Here is an 18791-nt window from a genome sequence, read left to right as displayed (position 1 = left end):
CAAAACTGATAAAAGGCTCTTCAGTGTTCAGATCACTTCAAAAAATGCAAGCATAAGTATGTGGAATAGCGGTGCATCAAGCCCTAGTCTTCCTCTAGTTTTCCTCTCAAACCTGGCTGATTCTGTATGGGAGGCTCCAGGAAGTCTTTACAGAGGATGACAGTTGAGGACAGTTCATGGAATGGGCTGAACTGAGAGAAAGGAGCGAGCTGGGCAGGTCGTCCATTATTCTCACGTCAGCAAAATCCCTGCCGGGCCTCTCCGCTCTACTGTCCCCATGTTGGGCCAGTTGGCGTGATAACATAGGACAGGATTTGCTCTTCAAAAAGCAGTTCTAGATGCATTTAGCTCCCTAACAACACATAAGACAAAACTGTATTTTCAAATCATTCTTATCAAAATTGAGAACAGAACTTCTCAACCAGAGGCAAGTTCTTTGTCTCTTGTTTTTTTAAAAACAAACTTCCTTCCTATAAAAGTTCACCTCGTGGGGGAAGTTCTGAAACGTGTATATTTGTCTGGATCATACTCTCAAACTAGGCACCACCCTGCCTTACCAAGAGGAATTGAGAGACACAAGCTCCCAGCTGGTTCTACCATTATTTAGCAACCCAGCGTTAGCCATCGATGGACAGAATGAGCAGGGAAATGGTTCCTGGGCTTTGTCCTAGTTACCTCATGGGACTTTCACCCAGTTTCCACAGGATTTATGCATTTCAGTGGGACCAGAATCAGAAGCCTGTTTCCAGCCGGAGAGAGTGAGAGGCGAAGGAGCAGAGCCCATGGTGCTTACTACTGTCCCCCGAGTTCCAAAGATGGGCCCAGACACCACCCCAGTAATTGTGCCTCAGCTCTACTCCAAAGACGATTTCGTCTTTCCAAATCTGGCGACATTCTAGTTCTACTGTACTTCATTGTGCTTCTACTAAGATATTTCTTTCTTATTATATTTTCTTAACTACGTAAGTAGTCAATGCATGTCATTGTTGAAAAGTAAAACAACAAAGAATGTTGCTTATTTGCAATCTTACCAAGTGTTGATTCGATACTTGATTTTTTTCACCTGATAACGTGTCTTAGCGCTCATCTTCTACCAGCACAAACCAATCTCTTTCATTATTTTATTTTATTTTATTTTTTTATTTTTTTAAAGATTTTATTTATTTATTTGACAGAGAGAGATACAGCGAGAGAGGGAACACAAGTGGGGGAGAGGGAGAAGCAGGCTTCCGGCTGAGCAGGGAGCCCGACGTGGGGCTCGATCCCAGGACCCCGGGATCATGACCTGAGCTGAAGGCAGACGCTTAACGACTGAGCCACCCAGGCACCCCTCTTTCATTATTTTAATCAGCCACGTGGATTTCCATGTGTGGACAGACCATGGCTTATTTAGCCACTCTCCCATCTAGGGATATGTAGGCTGTTTTTCAAAACAGTCACTTTTATTTGCTACAATCAAAGACATTTTATAGCACATAAAATTTTATTGTTATTAACACTCCTTGTCCTTAGAACACCCACCCTGATACTAAAAGGAATGACTCCAAGGACTGTAGCCAGATTCTGACTCAGAAGACACCTTGTTCCCCTGTTGTACTTATAATTGCTCATTTTGCCATCCCTCTTAATAGCATTCCCAGAGCCAGCAGCTACTCACCTCCCTTGGCTCAGAGAAGTGGCTGACTTTGCCTGACTGGGAATCCAAATATCCTTACAGCCAAGCCATGGCTCAGTTACACACTTGAAAATGCCAAAGGCAGGTCATAAAATGAAGCAAACAAGGGTCAAGGTTGTTTCTCCACCCCCACCAACCAGGAATGGAATCACCTGGATTTGCAAAGCTAAACACACTGGGGACACATTTGAGCAGGGTGGTATCTGCCTTCATCTCCTCTCAAAGGACAAAGGTAAGACTAAATTCCTCTTCTACCCAGGGCTCTGGGTACAAAGTGCACGCACCCTGCTTATAAGCAACAGGGCGTAACTTCCCTTTTGCGGGTATCGGCGGCCCCCAGAGGGAGAGGTAGGTGAGGGCTGTAGGTCTCACCTCCACACCTTATAGCAGGTGCCTTGTTATAGTAAATTACATGTCTCAACCCAAATTGTGCACATATGAACCCATGTCAGCCAAGAGGCACACACGGCCACGTGGACTGTTCTATAAACTCAAGGAAACCGGCCCCGTTTTAGGCCCTCATACAACAAACAGCAATAAAAGCTTCAGCTGAGGCAAATGAAACCACATCCTAGCAGCAAATGTCAGCTCATTTTCTGGTCTAATCAGATGACAGAACGTTCCATGTATGGCCCAACACAAGATCTGACAAAGTCCTTGTACTCACTATAGGCCCAGGACTCCCAAGGGCATAACAAAATGTCTGACACATAGTAGGGCTAAATATCTAGCTAACACCTGGCAGTATCGGTAGATGTTTTTCTCACCACACCGCATATCTTGAATCCTCCTTTCAAGGACAAATAATTTGTAATATTGCTAATGCTAATTAACAAAGAATTCTTTAGTACTAATAAGAGATAAAGATGGTTAGAGGGCTTGTGGTAGCCTCTTCTGGAACATGCACGGCTGATAGGCTCTTCTAAATCCTGACTAACCCCAACAAGTGCACTGCGCCAGTTAGAGTACCTCAGAGGTGAACATTTCCCAGGGCCGTTAGGAAGGCAGGGCTGGGTGCATCTTAGAATTGGCTGTGAAGCTTTTAAAAGATGCTAATACTCCAGCCTCACCTTAGGTAAATGAAATCTGGATCTTTGCTCTAAGTTCCAGGTATTGGCATTCAGAAGAATTCTCCAGTTGATTCTAATTTCCACCCAGCTTTGAGAATACCAGCATAGGATATAGATTTAAGTGAATATGTATGTAAATAAATGTACATGTATTCTTGAAGGTAGAGGAGGCAGTCAAGCTATCCTTATGCCAGTTTCTGAATTTTGGTTGTTAAAGATTCTGCCTTTACTAAGATTATGGAAAATACACACACACACACACACTTTATTCAATATTTATTTGGCCTTATTATGTGTCAGCCATTTTTATAGAGCTGAGATACACCAAAGCTCACAGCAGACAAATTCTCTTGCCCTCATGGAGTTTTTGCAGTTTTACTGAAGTATTTAAAGGCAACTGCAGACAACAGAACATGCTGCTTCTGCCACAAAGCCAAGGAGGGTCAGGGAAGTGTGTAAGCACGAAGGGTGTGGGATGAGGAAACAGGGAGCCTGGTTTTTAATCCTGGCCCTGCCCTGTGTCTAGTTGAGCAAGTCCTCTCACCTCTTAGGATCTCAAATCCTCCTGTTACCAAAGGAGAGTTTTGAACGAAATGATCTCTGGGGCCCTAAAACTTTATTGAGGTCTTCAAACCACTGAATCAAAAGGTAGAAATAAACATTCATGACTGCTGCATTATATGCAGATGGCAGAGTTGATTCTCCAAAGCCTCTAAAAGAGGAAATGGTCCATAAAGCCTTCACTAGCCCAGTCATTTTAAAGACACACCCCCTTTGATAAACATGAAAATTTCACACCTTCTGTTAACAGGAATAGAAATGTCAACAGGAACTTGGGGCCAAAACTAAATCAAAGCAATAGTCATTTTGAAAATGCTTTTCCAAACTCCCCCAGACCTTAGAGATCTCTGCCTAAATTCTTGCCTTTGCTGGAATCCATATAGAAAAAGGACTGATAAATGGACAGGAAGGGCTGTCAGAGACTTTATATTACAAAGTCTTATTTCTCCAGGGCACCTGGTGGCTCAGTTGGTTAAGCGTCTGCCTTTGGCTCAGGTCATGATCCCAGGGTCCTGGGATCGAGCCTCACATCGGGCTCCCTGCCCCGCGGGGAGTCTGCTTCTCCCTCTCCCACTCCCCCTGCTTGTGTTCCCTCTCTCGCTGTGTCTCTCTCTGTCAAATACATTAAAAAAAAAAAAAAAAAGAAAGAAAGAAAAAAAAGTCTTATTTCTCCAAACAGTGGGTTCTTTTTTAGGCCCCTGCATTAATTTCCATAGTCTTAGTAAGGCAGAGCCTTTAACAACCAACATTCTGAGCTGATGATAAGGATGAGGGGACTGTCTCTTACTAGGGGAAGAATGGGTGTGCAGGAGAATCAGCTAATGTGAATGCATAACAATTCCCCTTCCTGCCCCTAAATTTTCTGAAAAGCTAAACTTACTTCATAAGATGAAATTTCACTGAATGCACAGCAGGATGGTGGAGAGTTTGCATTGAAGAGGTTTTGAAAAAAAAAAAAAGGTCCAATTGTCATAGTAACGCTCTGAAAAGATTTTGATGCAACTTTGGAATTACTTCACATCCAATTATATAGGACATCCACTTGGGGTAAGAGATAAGTGCTTCTGTGACTGCAAACATAGAAGGGAAATCCATTTAACCTTTTTAGCCAATTTATTAAAGCAGGGAAAAATTATTTTTTAAATGCAATTTCTGACCTCGGGTAAAGAGTATTGGAAAAAGCGTCTTGGTGTAGTTTGGAGTTTCCTAATAAAAAAGAAAGTGCTGCAAGACATCTTAAGTATGGGTTCTTTGGGAAGCAGAGAAATTTAGTAAAAATCAGTAAAATCACTGAGCGGTCATTGAGTCATTGGCCATTAGGAAGGGCCAGGCTCAGGCAGGCAGGACCCTTCCACTTGAAAGCCTAAAACCTCCCTTTGTACACATCCCGATACTTAAAATCTCAATGCAACATCATTTCTTATGGTTCACCTAAATCTTGGCAGTTTAGTCTGTTTATCACATTCTAGCTTCAGAAAAGACCATCACCAACAAAAACATCCATTAAGCACATTTTACAATGAGTCTTACTAGATCAAGGGAGACAGAGCTGAAAGATGAAGTTCCTGCCACTAAAATCCTCCTGGAACTACCCCTTTTCCACTGGTTCAAAACCCTTTTTATAACTAGGTATTTTCGAGTTCTTTTGAATATTGAATTTTGGCATGTAGAAAAGCCTTCAAGATTGTCTAGTCCAGGCCCCTAATTAAACACCTTGGAGCAAGTGACACCTGAAGAGGTCAGGTGGCTCGTCCCAAATCACATGCAGGGTCAGGGTACAAATCCAGGTCTTCCTACTTCTAGGCCCATCCTCCATCCCCAGATGAAAAGTATTTTTCTTCACAAAGATATGCTAGCTGATACGTGGTGCTCCATTCCCTTCAAAGTAAATGCCCACATATGTAATATTTCTTGTTTTCTATCTCTGCTTATACAGAGGGGTATAGATCTATCACTTTAAATATATATATATAGGCTCTCATTCCTTGGAGAAATTGCTGATTCCAGGTTTGGGACAAGGAAGGTACAAGATGAGCTTAGATATTCTGTGGCAGAAAGCAAGCAGGTACTCATGACTAATGTAGGATTTGCCAAAGGCGCAGCTGTAAGGGGCTCCTGCTATCCAAATTTGGGATATGTTGAGTGTCAAAAAGAATAATGATGGTAACTTAGGAATGAAACAATCTATTGGGTCCTTAGTGATACTCAATAAATAAATAATATAAATACGGGGCACCTGCGTGGCTTAGTTGGTTGAGCCTCCGGCTCTTGGTTTCTGCTCAGGTCATGCCTGATGCCGTGGTTGGTGAGATCTGGTTCCATGCTCAGTGGGGAGTCTGCTGGAAGATTCTCTCTCTCTCTGCCCCCCCCATACTTACGTGCCCTCTCTTTCTCTCTCTCTCACTCTCTCTCTAAAGTAAATAAATCTTAAAAAAAAACCTTATAAAGTTTATAAGAAAATAAATAGTATAAATATATAAACAAGTAAATAGAGAAAGGAAGGGAAAGGGAAACTCTTCTTTATAGAAGAATGCCAGCTAAGTAATGTAGAGAGAAGGCTAAAATTAGAAAGTTCATCCCAGTAAAATAATTGACCCAAGCAAAACTCATTGATGAGTGCTGAAACTATTTTATGAAAGGTCTCTGGGCATCAGGATATTCTCATAGTACTAAAGGATCACACAGAGATTATTTATTAAATAATAAGGGTAAAAAGCACCTTTAAAATGGAGAGACCCAGTGCCTCCACTTTCATGAGCGACCAAACTTATTGTCGAAAGGAACGCTAGGGCTCAGGGCTCTATTCCAGTGGATTCTATTTTCCATCTAGAGTTGAGAATACCATCCTAGGGTTGACATTTACGTGAATATGTATGTAAATATACATGTATATGTATTTTTGAGGTTGTAGTGAACAATTAAACCATCCTTGTCAGAACCTCAGAATTGTGACTGTAAGACTTTGGGAAAAAATACATCTTATATGCAAATTATTCATTCAATGTTTATTTAGCCTCTTCCTGCGGGACAACCTGACATTACGTATTTCCTAAAGGGTTGCAATAAGAAGTGCACACCAGCATTTATGAAATGTTCTTACCACAAATCATTAGCCTGAATCCAATCATGAGGCAACATTCAGACAAATCCAGAACGTCGGACCTTCAACAAAACAACCAGTTGGGCTCTTCAAATAGGTCAATGACTTGAAAAGCCAAACAAAAAAAGAATCAGCTTTTCTAGATTAAAAGAAACTTAAAGGGACATAACAATCAAGCAAAATGCATGAACTTTGGTTGGATCCCGTAATTTAAAAAACAAAAACCATAAAATACATTTGGGGAACAATTAAAGAAATCTGAATCCAGCTTGTATTTTAAACACTATTAATGATAGTTTTCTCATGTGCAGTAATGGTTTCGAGGTAATGGAGGAGGATGTCCTTATTATATATTCTGCATTATTTAGGGGTGAGATGTCATGATACCTGCTTTTGAATGGTTCAAAAAAAACTCTGTGTGTGTATATATATCTAGAGAGAAAAGGCTGAGAAAAAAAAAAAGAGCACAACTATAAAATATTAACAACTGACTCTGGGTGAAGAGTATAAGGGTTCTCACCGACTGCTGTTCTTACCATTTTTCTGTACCTTTTCAAATTTGAAGATAAAGACAACTTCTTAGTAAAATAGGAACCCTAGAACCTAAGCTCCGTAAAGCAAGGGATGTTTGCCTGTTTGTCTCACTGATCGAAGCCAGGCACTTAGAGCCGGGCCCGGGAACACAGCAGGCACTCGGTGAACCTGTGTCTGGTGCGAAGCGAACACGAAGAAGGCGGTGGGCTTGGCGTCCGAGGGAGGGCACGGCAGCGGGCAGCAGGCTGCCTGCGGGCGTAGCGCCCTGCCCGCCGGTTTGCAGACCTGGGCCCCCGCGGCCCGAGCCCTCGGCCTGCATCCGCCTCTGAGCCGCCGGCCGGGCGGCAGGTTGGGGCAAGCGTCGCGCAGCCAGAATGGCTCACCCGTGACCCGCTGGCCCGCCCCCCGCCGCTGTCCCCTGGAAATGGCAAGGCGCTGTTTCTGGTGAGCGGATGAAGATGCGGCCGCCGTCCGCGCACACCTGCTCAGGCACACCCCGTGGATCCAGGGGGGAACCTGAACCCTTGTCGAACCTCTGTGAGGTCCCAGGGCACCCCCGCCCCGCCCCCCGCAAACGCTGAAATGGAAAGTCTTCCGGGAAGGTGGCAGCTGACTTCTTTCTTCATTTACTCTCCTTTCCTGCCACCAAAACAGTGTATTGCTTTCAAAAGATGAGTTTTCTAACATTTGACCGCGGATGACTTCTAGGTTCATTTCCAAATTCTGGGGTTGACTGTGTACTAATGGCTAAAACATGAATAAAAAATGGCCCCGGAGGTTAGTGGAGAAGGAGAGTCCCTGTGGGTGGTGAGGGACTCAGGTGGGCGACAGACACTGTGAGTGGCTCCGCCCAAGGCCAGCCGCATAAAGGTTTCTTTCCTTCCTTCCTTCATCCCTCCTTTCCCTTCTTCCTTCCTTCCTTCCTTCCTTCCTTCCTCTTTTCTCTCGCCCCCGAGCCACCTCAAAAACTACAGGGACTGAAACTAAAGGCAGGTGAAGTTCCAAGGACCCCAGCCTTCATCTTCTGTGCCACCTGGTAAGTGGAACCATGCCCTTCCTAATAAGTGACTCTTTCAGAAAGAGGTCCAGACACGTTTAACTAGAAACAACCCCCCCCCCCCACACACAACCCCAGGCATGTCATCCCTTTCCTATGTCAACCTGCAAGGGAGGTGACCTTACCTCTCCCCCTTAGAAGGAGCCTGGCAGGGTTTTCTAAACTGAATTCACATAAGAAAGGGAAGAGCCTCTTTGGAAAAACAGACTCTTCTGCTGCCAACCCAAGCAGACCTTTTAGGGAGGAGGGAAACTGTAACCCCTCCAAGATCTTTGCTCTCCTTCTGAGCCCAGGCTCTCAGGTTTCACAAAGGAATTTATAGAGCAGACTGACGCCTCTGGGGTTGGAATCAGCTCAGGACTAAGAGGAGAGCCCTGAAGCGGGCTAGGCACCCTTCTCTGCTTTGTGCGGGCTGGGGATTGTTTACCAGGGGATGAAAATGTCATCTCACTGAAAAGGAATGTTTGGCAAGGAAATGACCTCTGGAGGCACAACCCAATTGCTCTCTGGGGACTCAGTTTTGGTTAGTAACAGATCAGAATGACCAACCTGGACAAAGCCCTACTGGGTAGGGCAGGGGAGGGGGCTGAGGCTTACGGGAGCTTTGTGATGCTTAAAGCAACTCCTGCCTTCAAAGGACAGCTGTCCTCTTTTCTAGGTAAGTTATGTACCACAAATGAAGGAAAAGGGGGAAAAAATGAGAGGTTAGAAATCACTTAGGGAGAAATAAAAGAGATGTTTGACCTGTTGGTGTACGTGTTCCCTACTTAGCTCAGAGCTTGACGTGGGTCTTCTCAAACCCGTGGTTAGGGGGCACCAGATGGTGTGGGGTGAGTAGCTCTGGGGGCTGACATCTACACTTGAATGAAGCAGAGATGATGTCCTTCCTTATTTGGTGGCTCTAGAAGTCACATTCCTTCCTCATCTCTCTTTCCACGGGGACCCCACCCTGGTCAGCAGAAGCCCCAGCCATTCAGCAACCCCCACCCTGGCACCATCTTATCGCTGAGTCTTCACTGTGGAATTCTGAGGCCCACCCCAGTGCTCCGGATGGGCTTCAACCCATGGCCTGTCACTTGGCTTCTCTTGTGATGACAAGCAGATAACATAGCTCACGTGCCTTTTCCTTTTCCTGCACAGCAACCAGAGCCCAGCTCTGAAAAGGAAACGCACCACAAACCAAGAGAGATGGAATTTTATTTTTATAGAGACATTGTTAAGACATTGCAGTAAGCCTAGAATTATGGAAAGTGCTTCTCCATGTTGCTCCAGTGTACCTCTTCAATCACCGTAAGATTTTTACAGATGGGGAAATTAGTGGGGACAGAGGTTAATTAAATATCCAGAGTCACATAGCAAGCATGTATGTGTGTGTGTTGGAGGGTGGGGAGCAGGCAAGTTCCAAGCCCAGGCTGACTCCATGTCCAGAGCACCTTTATTGTAGTTAAATCCCATCAGAACTAAGCATGTCCTGATGGCAGTCACTGTCAAGAAGATTTGCCAAGTTCGGGTATCATTAACTTCAAGACAAATATCCCTTCTTCAAGGCATGGTATCAAAAGGTACATTTCAATATGCATCAACATCACTGTGGTTACAACCACAAGTCAAATGCAATGGACAAAGTCTCTATATCTGAGAAACAACAAGAAAGCAGAGAAAATATTTGCAAAAACACATAGTAAATGAATGGATATAAATATGAAACAAAGTGGCAGGATATATGTCCAAATTGATAAATACGAATGAGTTAAATGCCTCTTTTAAAAGACAAATACTCTTATATGGGGTGAAACAATACAAAGCAAGCTATCAGCTATTTATAAGAGACACACTTATGCCAGAATGAGATTGAGAGGATGAAAATAAAGGGGTGGACAAAGGGATCCCATGTAAATGCTACGAAAGTATGCAGAAGGGGCAATATTAGTACCAGACGCAAGAAATTTGAAGCAAAAAGCACCAAATGGGAGAGAGACGAACATCCAAAAAGAAGTTCTACCAATAATTAATGTTAATGCAGTCAACAACATAGCATTGGAAACATCAAAAGACCAAATCTGTGTACTCAGGCATGCTAAAAACAGGTACATATAATAAAAAAGTACTGTTTGGACCCGATAGAAACCTGCTGTCTCTTCCAATGGATAAATTGTCTGCAATGTATTTAAGGCAGGGAGCTTAAGCTCAGACTTCCAGATTGGAAAGATACAAAGTATTTCAGGGAGATTATTTATGCTGTATGAGTATTTTACGTCAGGAAAGCATTATGACAAATAGACCATGAAAATCACACCACATCTTAAGGAAAAACAAAAAGCCACAGAAGATTCTTGGAGTGTCTCTTCAGGAAATCCTCAAGCACTCAAGGCCTTTGCCAGTTAGGGTAATGTGTTCATAAATTTCCCCTAACAAACTCATTCCAGCATCAGAAAATGACAAATCAATCAAACTTTAGAGGATTGATAGCTAAACTCTTCCAGGGCTGTGGGCATGAATCCAGGAAAGGAAATTATGCCAAAATATTGAACCCCTTCCTGCCAAAAATGGAAAGAAAGATAGAAAGAAAACCAGTTACTTCAATTCACATCTACCACGTTTTGGGCAAAAGAGTGAGCATTCGCTTAGAGCTTCTCACAGGTGAGATGAAATTCCTAGCAAAAGTGTGGAACTGAAGCAGTCAATTCTTAAACAAATCTCATCTTCTCCAGCAGGGTGTGGGGGGGCCAAGAAGCTAATGAGGAGAAAGGTTGTCCACAGGATTCTAAATGATTTCTTGTGAAGGGATGAAAATTGAGTTGATATTGAAGGAAAACCTAAGAAGTAGTACATGCTAATTGAGAGTTTATTTATTCTGGTTAAGTGCAAATTAGACAACGAATTGGTTAGAGATGCTGATAGTTTTCCAAGAGAAGAGGACTTTTTCTTCCAGATCCTGTGTCAGGTGCCTCGGTGAGATCCTTACACCTGAAGGGGATTTGATGTACTTGAGGTCACTAGTACTTTACGTTCTACATCCACACTCTGTGGGAACATGGACTGGAGACCCTACTAGGTCATTGACCAGCAAGGTTGGCTGGTGTGTGAAAGGGTTAGCAACATAAACACACACACACACACACACACACACACACACATACATATATGTAACAGATGTATATACCTCTATATATTAACTGCAGAGAGACAGAGAGAGAAAGAGAGAGTGTAACTTGGGTCTCTTTCTGCCTCTTCTTCATTCCTTGTATTCTCTTTTCTCTTTCTCCTCTCCAGTCCAACACTCTGCTTCATTTCCTGTGTGTCTGCCAGTAGGTAGGTCTTGTCTCTGCGTGTCTCTCCGTGGGGCTCAGTGTATTTCTCTCAGTCATTGGCTGCCTGCCCCTCTCCCTTCCTCTCTCTGTCCCCCTCCCTTCCTTACTCCTGCCTTTTGCTCTGGCTGTAGCCTCTGCCCCTGCTGTTATGATGCATTTTCTGCTGATAGACTGAGCCGTAAGGATGCCCAAATATGGTAACGGTTTCAGTCAGGGTTGAGATCATGGTAGCCAGGCAAAGCTCACACCCTGCACAGTGCTCAGGAAACTCAGGACTGTCACAGACCCTGGCGCACCTTGTATCCCGCCTCCTGAGGTCAGAGGAAACAGAGGGATGAGCCAGACCCTGGTTTATGAAAGGCAGCCGAGGCTCTCTGTTGGTAGCTGCCACTCGTTACAATTCAGTCAACTTTCCATCCCAGAGCAATTTACATTCATGTCTCTGTTAGGATCGCTTTGCTGTGCCCTTAGTGGAGGGGAAACCATCTTCCCTAGAATCATTTAGATCATTAGAGAAAATCCACCGTATAAGGAATGCTCAGATACGACAATGCAACTATTGAAAGATTTTTTTTTAAATTCACCCTCCTTTTAAAAGAATGTTCAAAGAAATTGCCACATAAGAGTTCTGAAATGTCAAGAATTCCTCTCATTTCTTGCTGTGGTTAATGCCAGGAACATTCTAGAACACTGCACTTGCTCCTTCCTTAGACTGAAGGACAGAGGATGATTTTGTTTGCCTGAGATTCAACCCACCTGAGAAGTATTTGTCCAAGGTGCTCCTTGAGCTAAAGGCTGGCTGAAAACCTTTCACACCAATCTATGGGAAAATATCTTTTTTTATTAAAGAGCTTTGCTTAATCAAACATTCCTCCATGGCGTTTTAGTGATTTTATTTTTACTGACTCCTTCTAGAACCTGCAGGAAATCTTCAAAATGGACAGCACCAATTTCAGCTACAGAAAATAGCTGCAGTGAAGGTCAGGGGAGACAGGCAATTGTGCAGACTGTCAAGGGTATAGCTCCGTTTTTCCATGTTCCCTTTTGTGATTTTTTTAAAAGGGGAATCCAAGTCAGAAAGGCTGGGCAGCCTAACCCTTAAATTCATGGTTCATGAAACTGATTAGAAAAGGCTTTTAAAGTCTTGTGGAAGGGCTCTATAGGGTGTGAAATTTCCCACCTAGGACAAATTCTGAATTATAATGGGACTCTCCCTCAACCTAACCTATTTATTACCATTTACTGAGCACTCACCCTATGCCACCCCCCGGGATAAAGGTTTAATTAGTTCATATAAATCTCATAGTCATTTTTAAATACATATATGATTATTTCCCCTCTTTTACAGAGGGATAAATGGAGCCTGATGGGTTAAAGCAATTTGTTTACACAGCTAAGAAAGAAGAGATCTGAGATTCAAACCCACAATTGCTGACCTTACAGTCTATGTTTTCAAATACTTGTCTCATGGCCAGACTCACCACCTAGAAGTCCAGATAAAGACAGAAAATTGGCTCTGAGCACCAGTGGCAACAAATGTCCCAGATGGGGAGTCTGCTAACCCTCCCCTGGGCCTAGTCAGTAAATCTCAGAATGTTATGGAGATCATCATAGGAAGAGCTACTCAGGTTCATCAAGCCCTATGCCATTTGCAAAGCCTGGTATCTATTATCTCAGATGATCTTTTCTAGAACTCTGTGACTTAGGGGTTGCTGTTCCCATTTTAACAGAAAAAGAGACTAAGACCCAATGAGGTTAAGTACTTGCTCAAGGTCACATATCCGGTAACTTCAGAGCCGAGGCTTGGGCCAAGTCCACCTGACTCTTTGTCCAGTGACTTTTGAGCTGCTTCTCCTGCGCCAACTCCAATCCATTGATCATGACTACTCTGAAGTGTTTTGAAAAACAGTCTCAGGATGGATCAAGACTTGGTGAGAAAAAGGGTCATGATTGATTAGCCATGTCTGCATGGACACTTGCCACAATTATGTCATCTCTGATCTATTTTGTGCAATCTCAAATCTTCCAGAAGAAGGAATGAAGGCTGATCTCAGAAATTCAGAGAATAGTCAGAATTTGAATTGAGTCGATTCCAACTGAGCTGAAACAGGATTGAATGAATTGAAGTGAAAAACTAATGTTTAATATAAATAAAAGGGAGGTAATTTGTAATCAAAGTAATATCTGCTGTAGTAGTTATTTCCTGGGGCACAACGACACTAGAAGTCATAAAGAAGTAGTCAGTTGCTTGGCCTACTTATAATGAACAAGTTTGGACCTTAAAAAAAAGGAAGCCAATATAAAGTTGAATATTGTTAACACCTTGTCTTTATATTTAACATATTGAAATAAGACCTAAATAAGTAAATTTCTTTTTACATATAGATTTATTATCAATGGAACAGATAAAATGTGGGTCCATAGATTGGCAGCTTAAGCAGTACAACTGGCCTTGTCATTGGTGATGTGATTGTCCAAAATTGTCAAGAGTTCTTGGTAGAGTTCCAAAAAAAAATAAGCACTGTATAATCTTCCCTTGATTCACATGGTAGTTCTGTTTCTGGAAAATCCAAGGTCTATTAAAGCTATATAAAAATACCTTGTATTTTTTATATACAATGGAATTAGGTGCTAGGCTCAGATAATTATAAAATGTCTTGCAGGACACAGGAAGGACATGCTGGATATGAGACCATTCTTGGTGTGGGATAATCCCATGCATTCCTGGCAGTCTGGAATCCCTGGACTTGCCCATTAAGTGTCAGTGCAGTCTCTCATTCATTATGTCAACCAGTTAATAGCTTCATGTATTTCTAAAGTGCCCCTAGGAGATGGTGTTACCCTTGTTGTAGACATTATCCTCTACAGAGAAGACCAAGAAAGGAATGAGAGTCTAAAAGAGTGTCATCAGTCATGGCTACAATTGCATTTCCCTGGATGAGGTTTAGGGAGCAGCTTCCCACCCAAGCCAAGTAAGGGGAGGTAGGGGCATCCTCAAGAGAATTGGGTATAGAGATTGGGGCTTCCACCATGAAAAGGAGACTGGTATCTCCTTCCCCTGGTTGGATATTCACAGCAGATTAGCTCTTTCTCATCTGTGTCAAGGAGAATTGGAGAGATGTGGAGAGTACAGCGAGATTGTCCACCACTTGGAGTAGCTGCATGCTCTCATGCCACTGGGCCACTGAGCTTGAGTTTCCCATGGGAAAACTGGACACAGTGGATTTCAGGGATTTGGGTTTGAGCCATCTTGCTGTTTTCCCCCTGAAGAGAATTGTCTATTGCACAGATACCCAACAACAAGTGGATATTGCATAAGCCACCCTTGGAGGGAACTGAAGTGAAAAGAGAACCCAGGAGTAGAAGTGGGGCTGGAGCCACATCTTCCAGTCAGGGATTTATAAAGTAGGAGGAGGGAGAGGGAGCCTTCAGGAGCTTCAAAGAACCTCTGCATGAATATCTGTCACACTGGAGGTGTGGTCATTGACTGGCATGAGCTGGATAATTAGCAATACAGCATGGGAAGACCTCAACCAGTTAAGTAAAAACAAGTTTGCTCTTTCTCCTTCCCTCTTGACCTCTTGTTATGGTTAATTTTATATGTTAACTGTGATGGACAATGTGCCCAGATATTTGATGAAACAGTATTCTGGGTCTATCTGTGAGGGTGTTTCTGGATGAGGTTAACATTTGAGTCAGTGGAATTGAGTAGAGCAGATTGCCCTCCCCATTCTGGGTGGGCCTCATTCAGTTTGTTTGTTGATGGTCTGAATAGAATAAAAGGCTGAGTAAGAGAGAAATTGAACTCTGCCTGATTGTCTCTGAGATGGAGCATTGGTCTCTTGCTTTCATTCTCAGATTCGGACTGGAACTAACATCATTGGCTCTCCTGGTTGTCAGGCCTTTGAACTTCGACTGGAATTTGAACTGAGAACATCAGCTGTCTTGGGTTTCCAGCTTCCAACTGCAGATCTTGGAACTTCTCAGGGTCTGTAATCACATGAGCCAATTCCTTATAATAAATCTCTATCTATTTATCTGTCTCTCTAACTATAACTACATATTGAATATAATATCCTATTGGTTCTGTTTCTCTGGAGAGCCCTCACTAATATACCACCCCAAACGAATGCAGGAGCTAGGACTGTGTTGAGTGGAGAAGAAAGGTATAGCGCTTTGAACTGCATAGGAGGTTGGAGTTTATATTGTACCGGAATAAATTTTAACAACTGAAAGTGAAGAGAGGGCTATGGACTATATCTAAGAGGCTGTGAAAGCATACAGAATGATTTGATAGAAGATAACTGGGACTTGGGAGCAACTATTGAAAGAAATCAAAATGTCCCATGTTTATACTCCAACAGGTTGCAAGTCCTAAGTAACCTAGTGACATACCTGACTTTGTCCCACAAAATACTTAAAATAATTTAAAAGATGTAGCTGGCTGGTTAGCTCAGTTGGTTAGAGCGTGGTGCTAATAAAATAATTTAAAAGAAACCATTTAAATACAATGGGAAATGAAAACTAAGATAAGAAAAAAATATAAACCGAATCGAATGCTGGTCAAGAAAAGGAAACATCAGGTCAAAGATTCATAGGGCTTCCAGTTCTGCATTGTCATTAGGGTTGAACCTTCAATTTGGCTCTGATTTTCCAATAGCTAAAGCAGAAGGGGGAACATGATCCATCAAATGAAAACAGGGATAACATACGCTCACAGTTTCCAGAATAAAAATACATTGAGCGCAGTCTGATGAAGGAAAGAACACCAGTGGCTATCACCGTCCAGTGTTCTGTCCTCTGTTGCCTTGATGGCTTAAATATGTCTTCCAATTAATGGGATGCTTTAGATTAATACTACTGATGACTAAAATTGAGAACCACTATGTATTACTGCACTGCTAGCACTTCTAGTCATCATCCCCATTTTATAGAGGGGGACCCTGAGGTATATAGAGATTGAGTAACTGAACAACATTGACCCAGCTAGCAAGTGGCAGAACCAGAACCTGAAGTCAAGTCTGCTGGTTTCTAGGCCCACACTCTTCACTAAACCCAACTCATAGTGCTGTTATCAGAAATGAGAGAATGCTGACAGCGCTGTCTTAGCCCAAGTGCCCAAGGATGGAAGCGCTCTGCTTAACTGAGGCGTGAACACATTGGTGGCATCCCATAGTTTTGGAAAGGCAACAATGGTTAGCAGTGTTTGAGAACCCCACCTGGCAGGGGTTATGCTCAACACTGGTTGGTCTTTCATAACACAAAACGAAAACTCACACCATTGTCACCATATTTAGGGCAGGAATTTGAAAAATGTATATGTATTTTTTTGAAGAAAGCACAATATTGGTTTCAAAAACCAGTGACTCATAGAAACTTTTATACTGAAGCTTTAGTTTCACCACTGAAGACAAGATCTGATTTCCTCGATTACGTAAACCAATTGGCTTTGAGTTCTGATGCCTTTGTTTAGTATTAGGGAGGCAGCTGAAGTGTAGTGGAAAGTGGATTGGATTTGGAATCTGAAGCCAGGGTTCAGGTTCTGTCTACCTAACTTAGTTATCATGAGTGATCTTGAGCTCCCACTCTGTCATCTATGAAACTGATAGAACAAATTCTGCCATTTAGGACAAAGATGAGCAAAAATATATATGTAAAAAAATACTTTAAAAACCCTAAATTGAAATTATATAGTATGATATTTCTGTGTTGAATTCAAAAGAAGGAGGGAGGGAGCTAGCTGGCTGAAAGAGCATTTGGTTAAGAATAAAGAGATCACAGTATTTATATAGTGGGTCTGAGTAAGTGACCTAGCACCCTAACTTCCTGAATTTAGATAAATCATATGTATTTTTTTAAAAAAACTTAATTTTTCTCAAAAAAACCCTTAATTTTTCTCAACTATTAACTGAAATTAGTTAAATGCTACCTTTTATCCCTAAATATTTTGATTTTTGATTGTTGGTTTGCTTCAATTTATGTTTCCATATTTGTGTAGGAATATAAATTAGGATCAGGAATATTATTGCCTGGATTTCTATTTTGAAAAAGTGTGAAATGTGAGGACTTCCAAACCTTGGTATTTGTAACTAACACATGTAAAATCACTCACAGTGACTTTTGGAATATTTTTATCTGTCAGCTGATTTGGATAGAGGCATCTGAGTGCTGAACTTCAGATCTTCAATGTGTTATAACCTCTCATTGATTTCCAGTTGCAATTTTAGCTCTTGGAAAAATGCCTTTTACTTATGGTTCCCATACTTGTTTCCTAAGGCTGCCATAGCAAAGGTCCACAGACAGGGTGGCGTAAGCAACAGAGTTAGCTCCTTCTGAGGGATATGAGGAAGAATCTGTTTCATGCCTCTCTCCTAACTTCTGGTCATTTGCTGCCTGTTATGGTTGAATTATGTTCCCCCAAAATGTGTATGTTGAGGTCCTAACACTCAGTTCTCCTACTGTGACCTTATATAGAGATAGGGTCTTTAATCAAAATAAAGGAGGTCATTAGGGTTCATCCTAATCCAGTATGGCTGGCTTTTTTTTTTTTAAGATTTTATTTATTCATTTGAGAGAGAGGGAATGAGAGAGAGAGCACGAGAGGGGGGAGGGTCAGAGGGAGAAGCAGACACCCCGCTGAGCAGGGAGCCCGATGAGGGACTCGATCCTAGGACTCCAGGATCATGATCTGAGCCGAAGGCAGTTGCTTAACCAACTGAGCCACCCAGGATCCCTATGGATGGCATTTTTATAAGAAGGGAGGGTTTTTGACACAGACTCATATGGACAGAAGGCGATGTGAAGACATAGGGGGAAGATGTCTGTCTACAAGCCAAGGAGAGAGGCCTGAACAGAACTTTCCCTCATAGCCCTGAGAAAGAACCAAATTTGCCAACACGTTGATCTAGGACTTCCAACCTCCAGGACTGTGAGACAATACATTTCTTTTGTTTAAGCCACCCAGTGGGTGGTATTTTGTTATGGTAGCCCTAGGAAACTAATAAACACAATTTTGCCCTTCTTTGGCTTGTAGATGCAACACCCTGATCTCTGCCTTCATGTTCATATAGCATACTTCGTGTGTGTGTGTGTGTGTGTGTGTGTCTGTCTCCAAATTTCCCCTTTCAATAAAGGACAGCAGTTATATTGTGGTTTTTTTTTTAATTTTTTTATTCTTATGTTAATCCCCATACATTACATCATTAGTTTTAGATGTAGTGTTCCATGATTCATTGTTTGTGCATAACACCCAGTGCTCCATGCAGAATGTGCCCTCCTCAATACCCATCACCAGGCTACCCCATCCTCCCACCCCCCTCCCCTCTAGAACCCTCAGTTTGTTTTTCAGAGTCCATCATCTCTCATGGTTCGTCTACCCCTCCGATTTCCCCCCCTTCATTCTTCCCCTCCTGCTATCTTCTTTTTTTTTTTTCTTAACATATATTGCATTATTTGTTTCAGAGGTACAGATCTGAGATTCAAC

At 42.4% G+C, this 18791-nt stretch overlaps 1 protein-coding gene across 5 annotated transcripts in view; it reads left to right on the top strand.

The window, feature by feature from the left end:
- Nucleotides 1-1222: 1222 nt before the first annotated feature.
- The window catches only part of LOC145722174 (uncharacterized), an 88287-nt gene continuing 70718 nt past the window's right edge, over nt 1223-18791 (top strand). For 3 of the 5 annotated variants that reach the window (XR_014146252.1, XR_014146253.1, XM_081823855.1), the window contains exon 1: nt 1398-1907. Coding sequence is in view for 1 of the 5 variants with exons in the window: in XM_081823855.1 (XP_081679981.1) it covers nt 1818-1907 (90 nt within the window). In the remaining 4 variants the exon portion in view is untranslated. Of the gene's footprint in view, nt 1908-15166; nt 15297-18791 lie in introns of all 5 variants that reach the window. The other 2 variants (XR_014146255.1, XR_014146254.1) reach the window with 2 other exon arrangements.

The sequence above is a fragment of the Leptonychotes weddellii genome, chromosome 6, assembly GCF_054177405.1.
Source record: "Leptonychotes weddellii isolate Sample4059 chromosome 6, ASM5417740v2, whole genome shotgun sequence".
Classification (NCBI taxonomy): Eukaryota; Metazoa; Chordata; class Mammalia; order Carnivora; family Phocidae; genus Leptonychotes; species Leptonychotes weddellii.
This window is presented reverse-complemented; position numbering and strand designations above follow the sequence as displayed.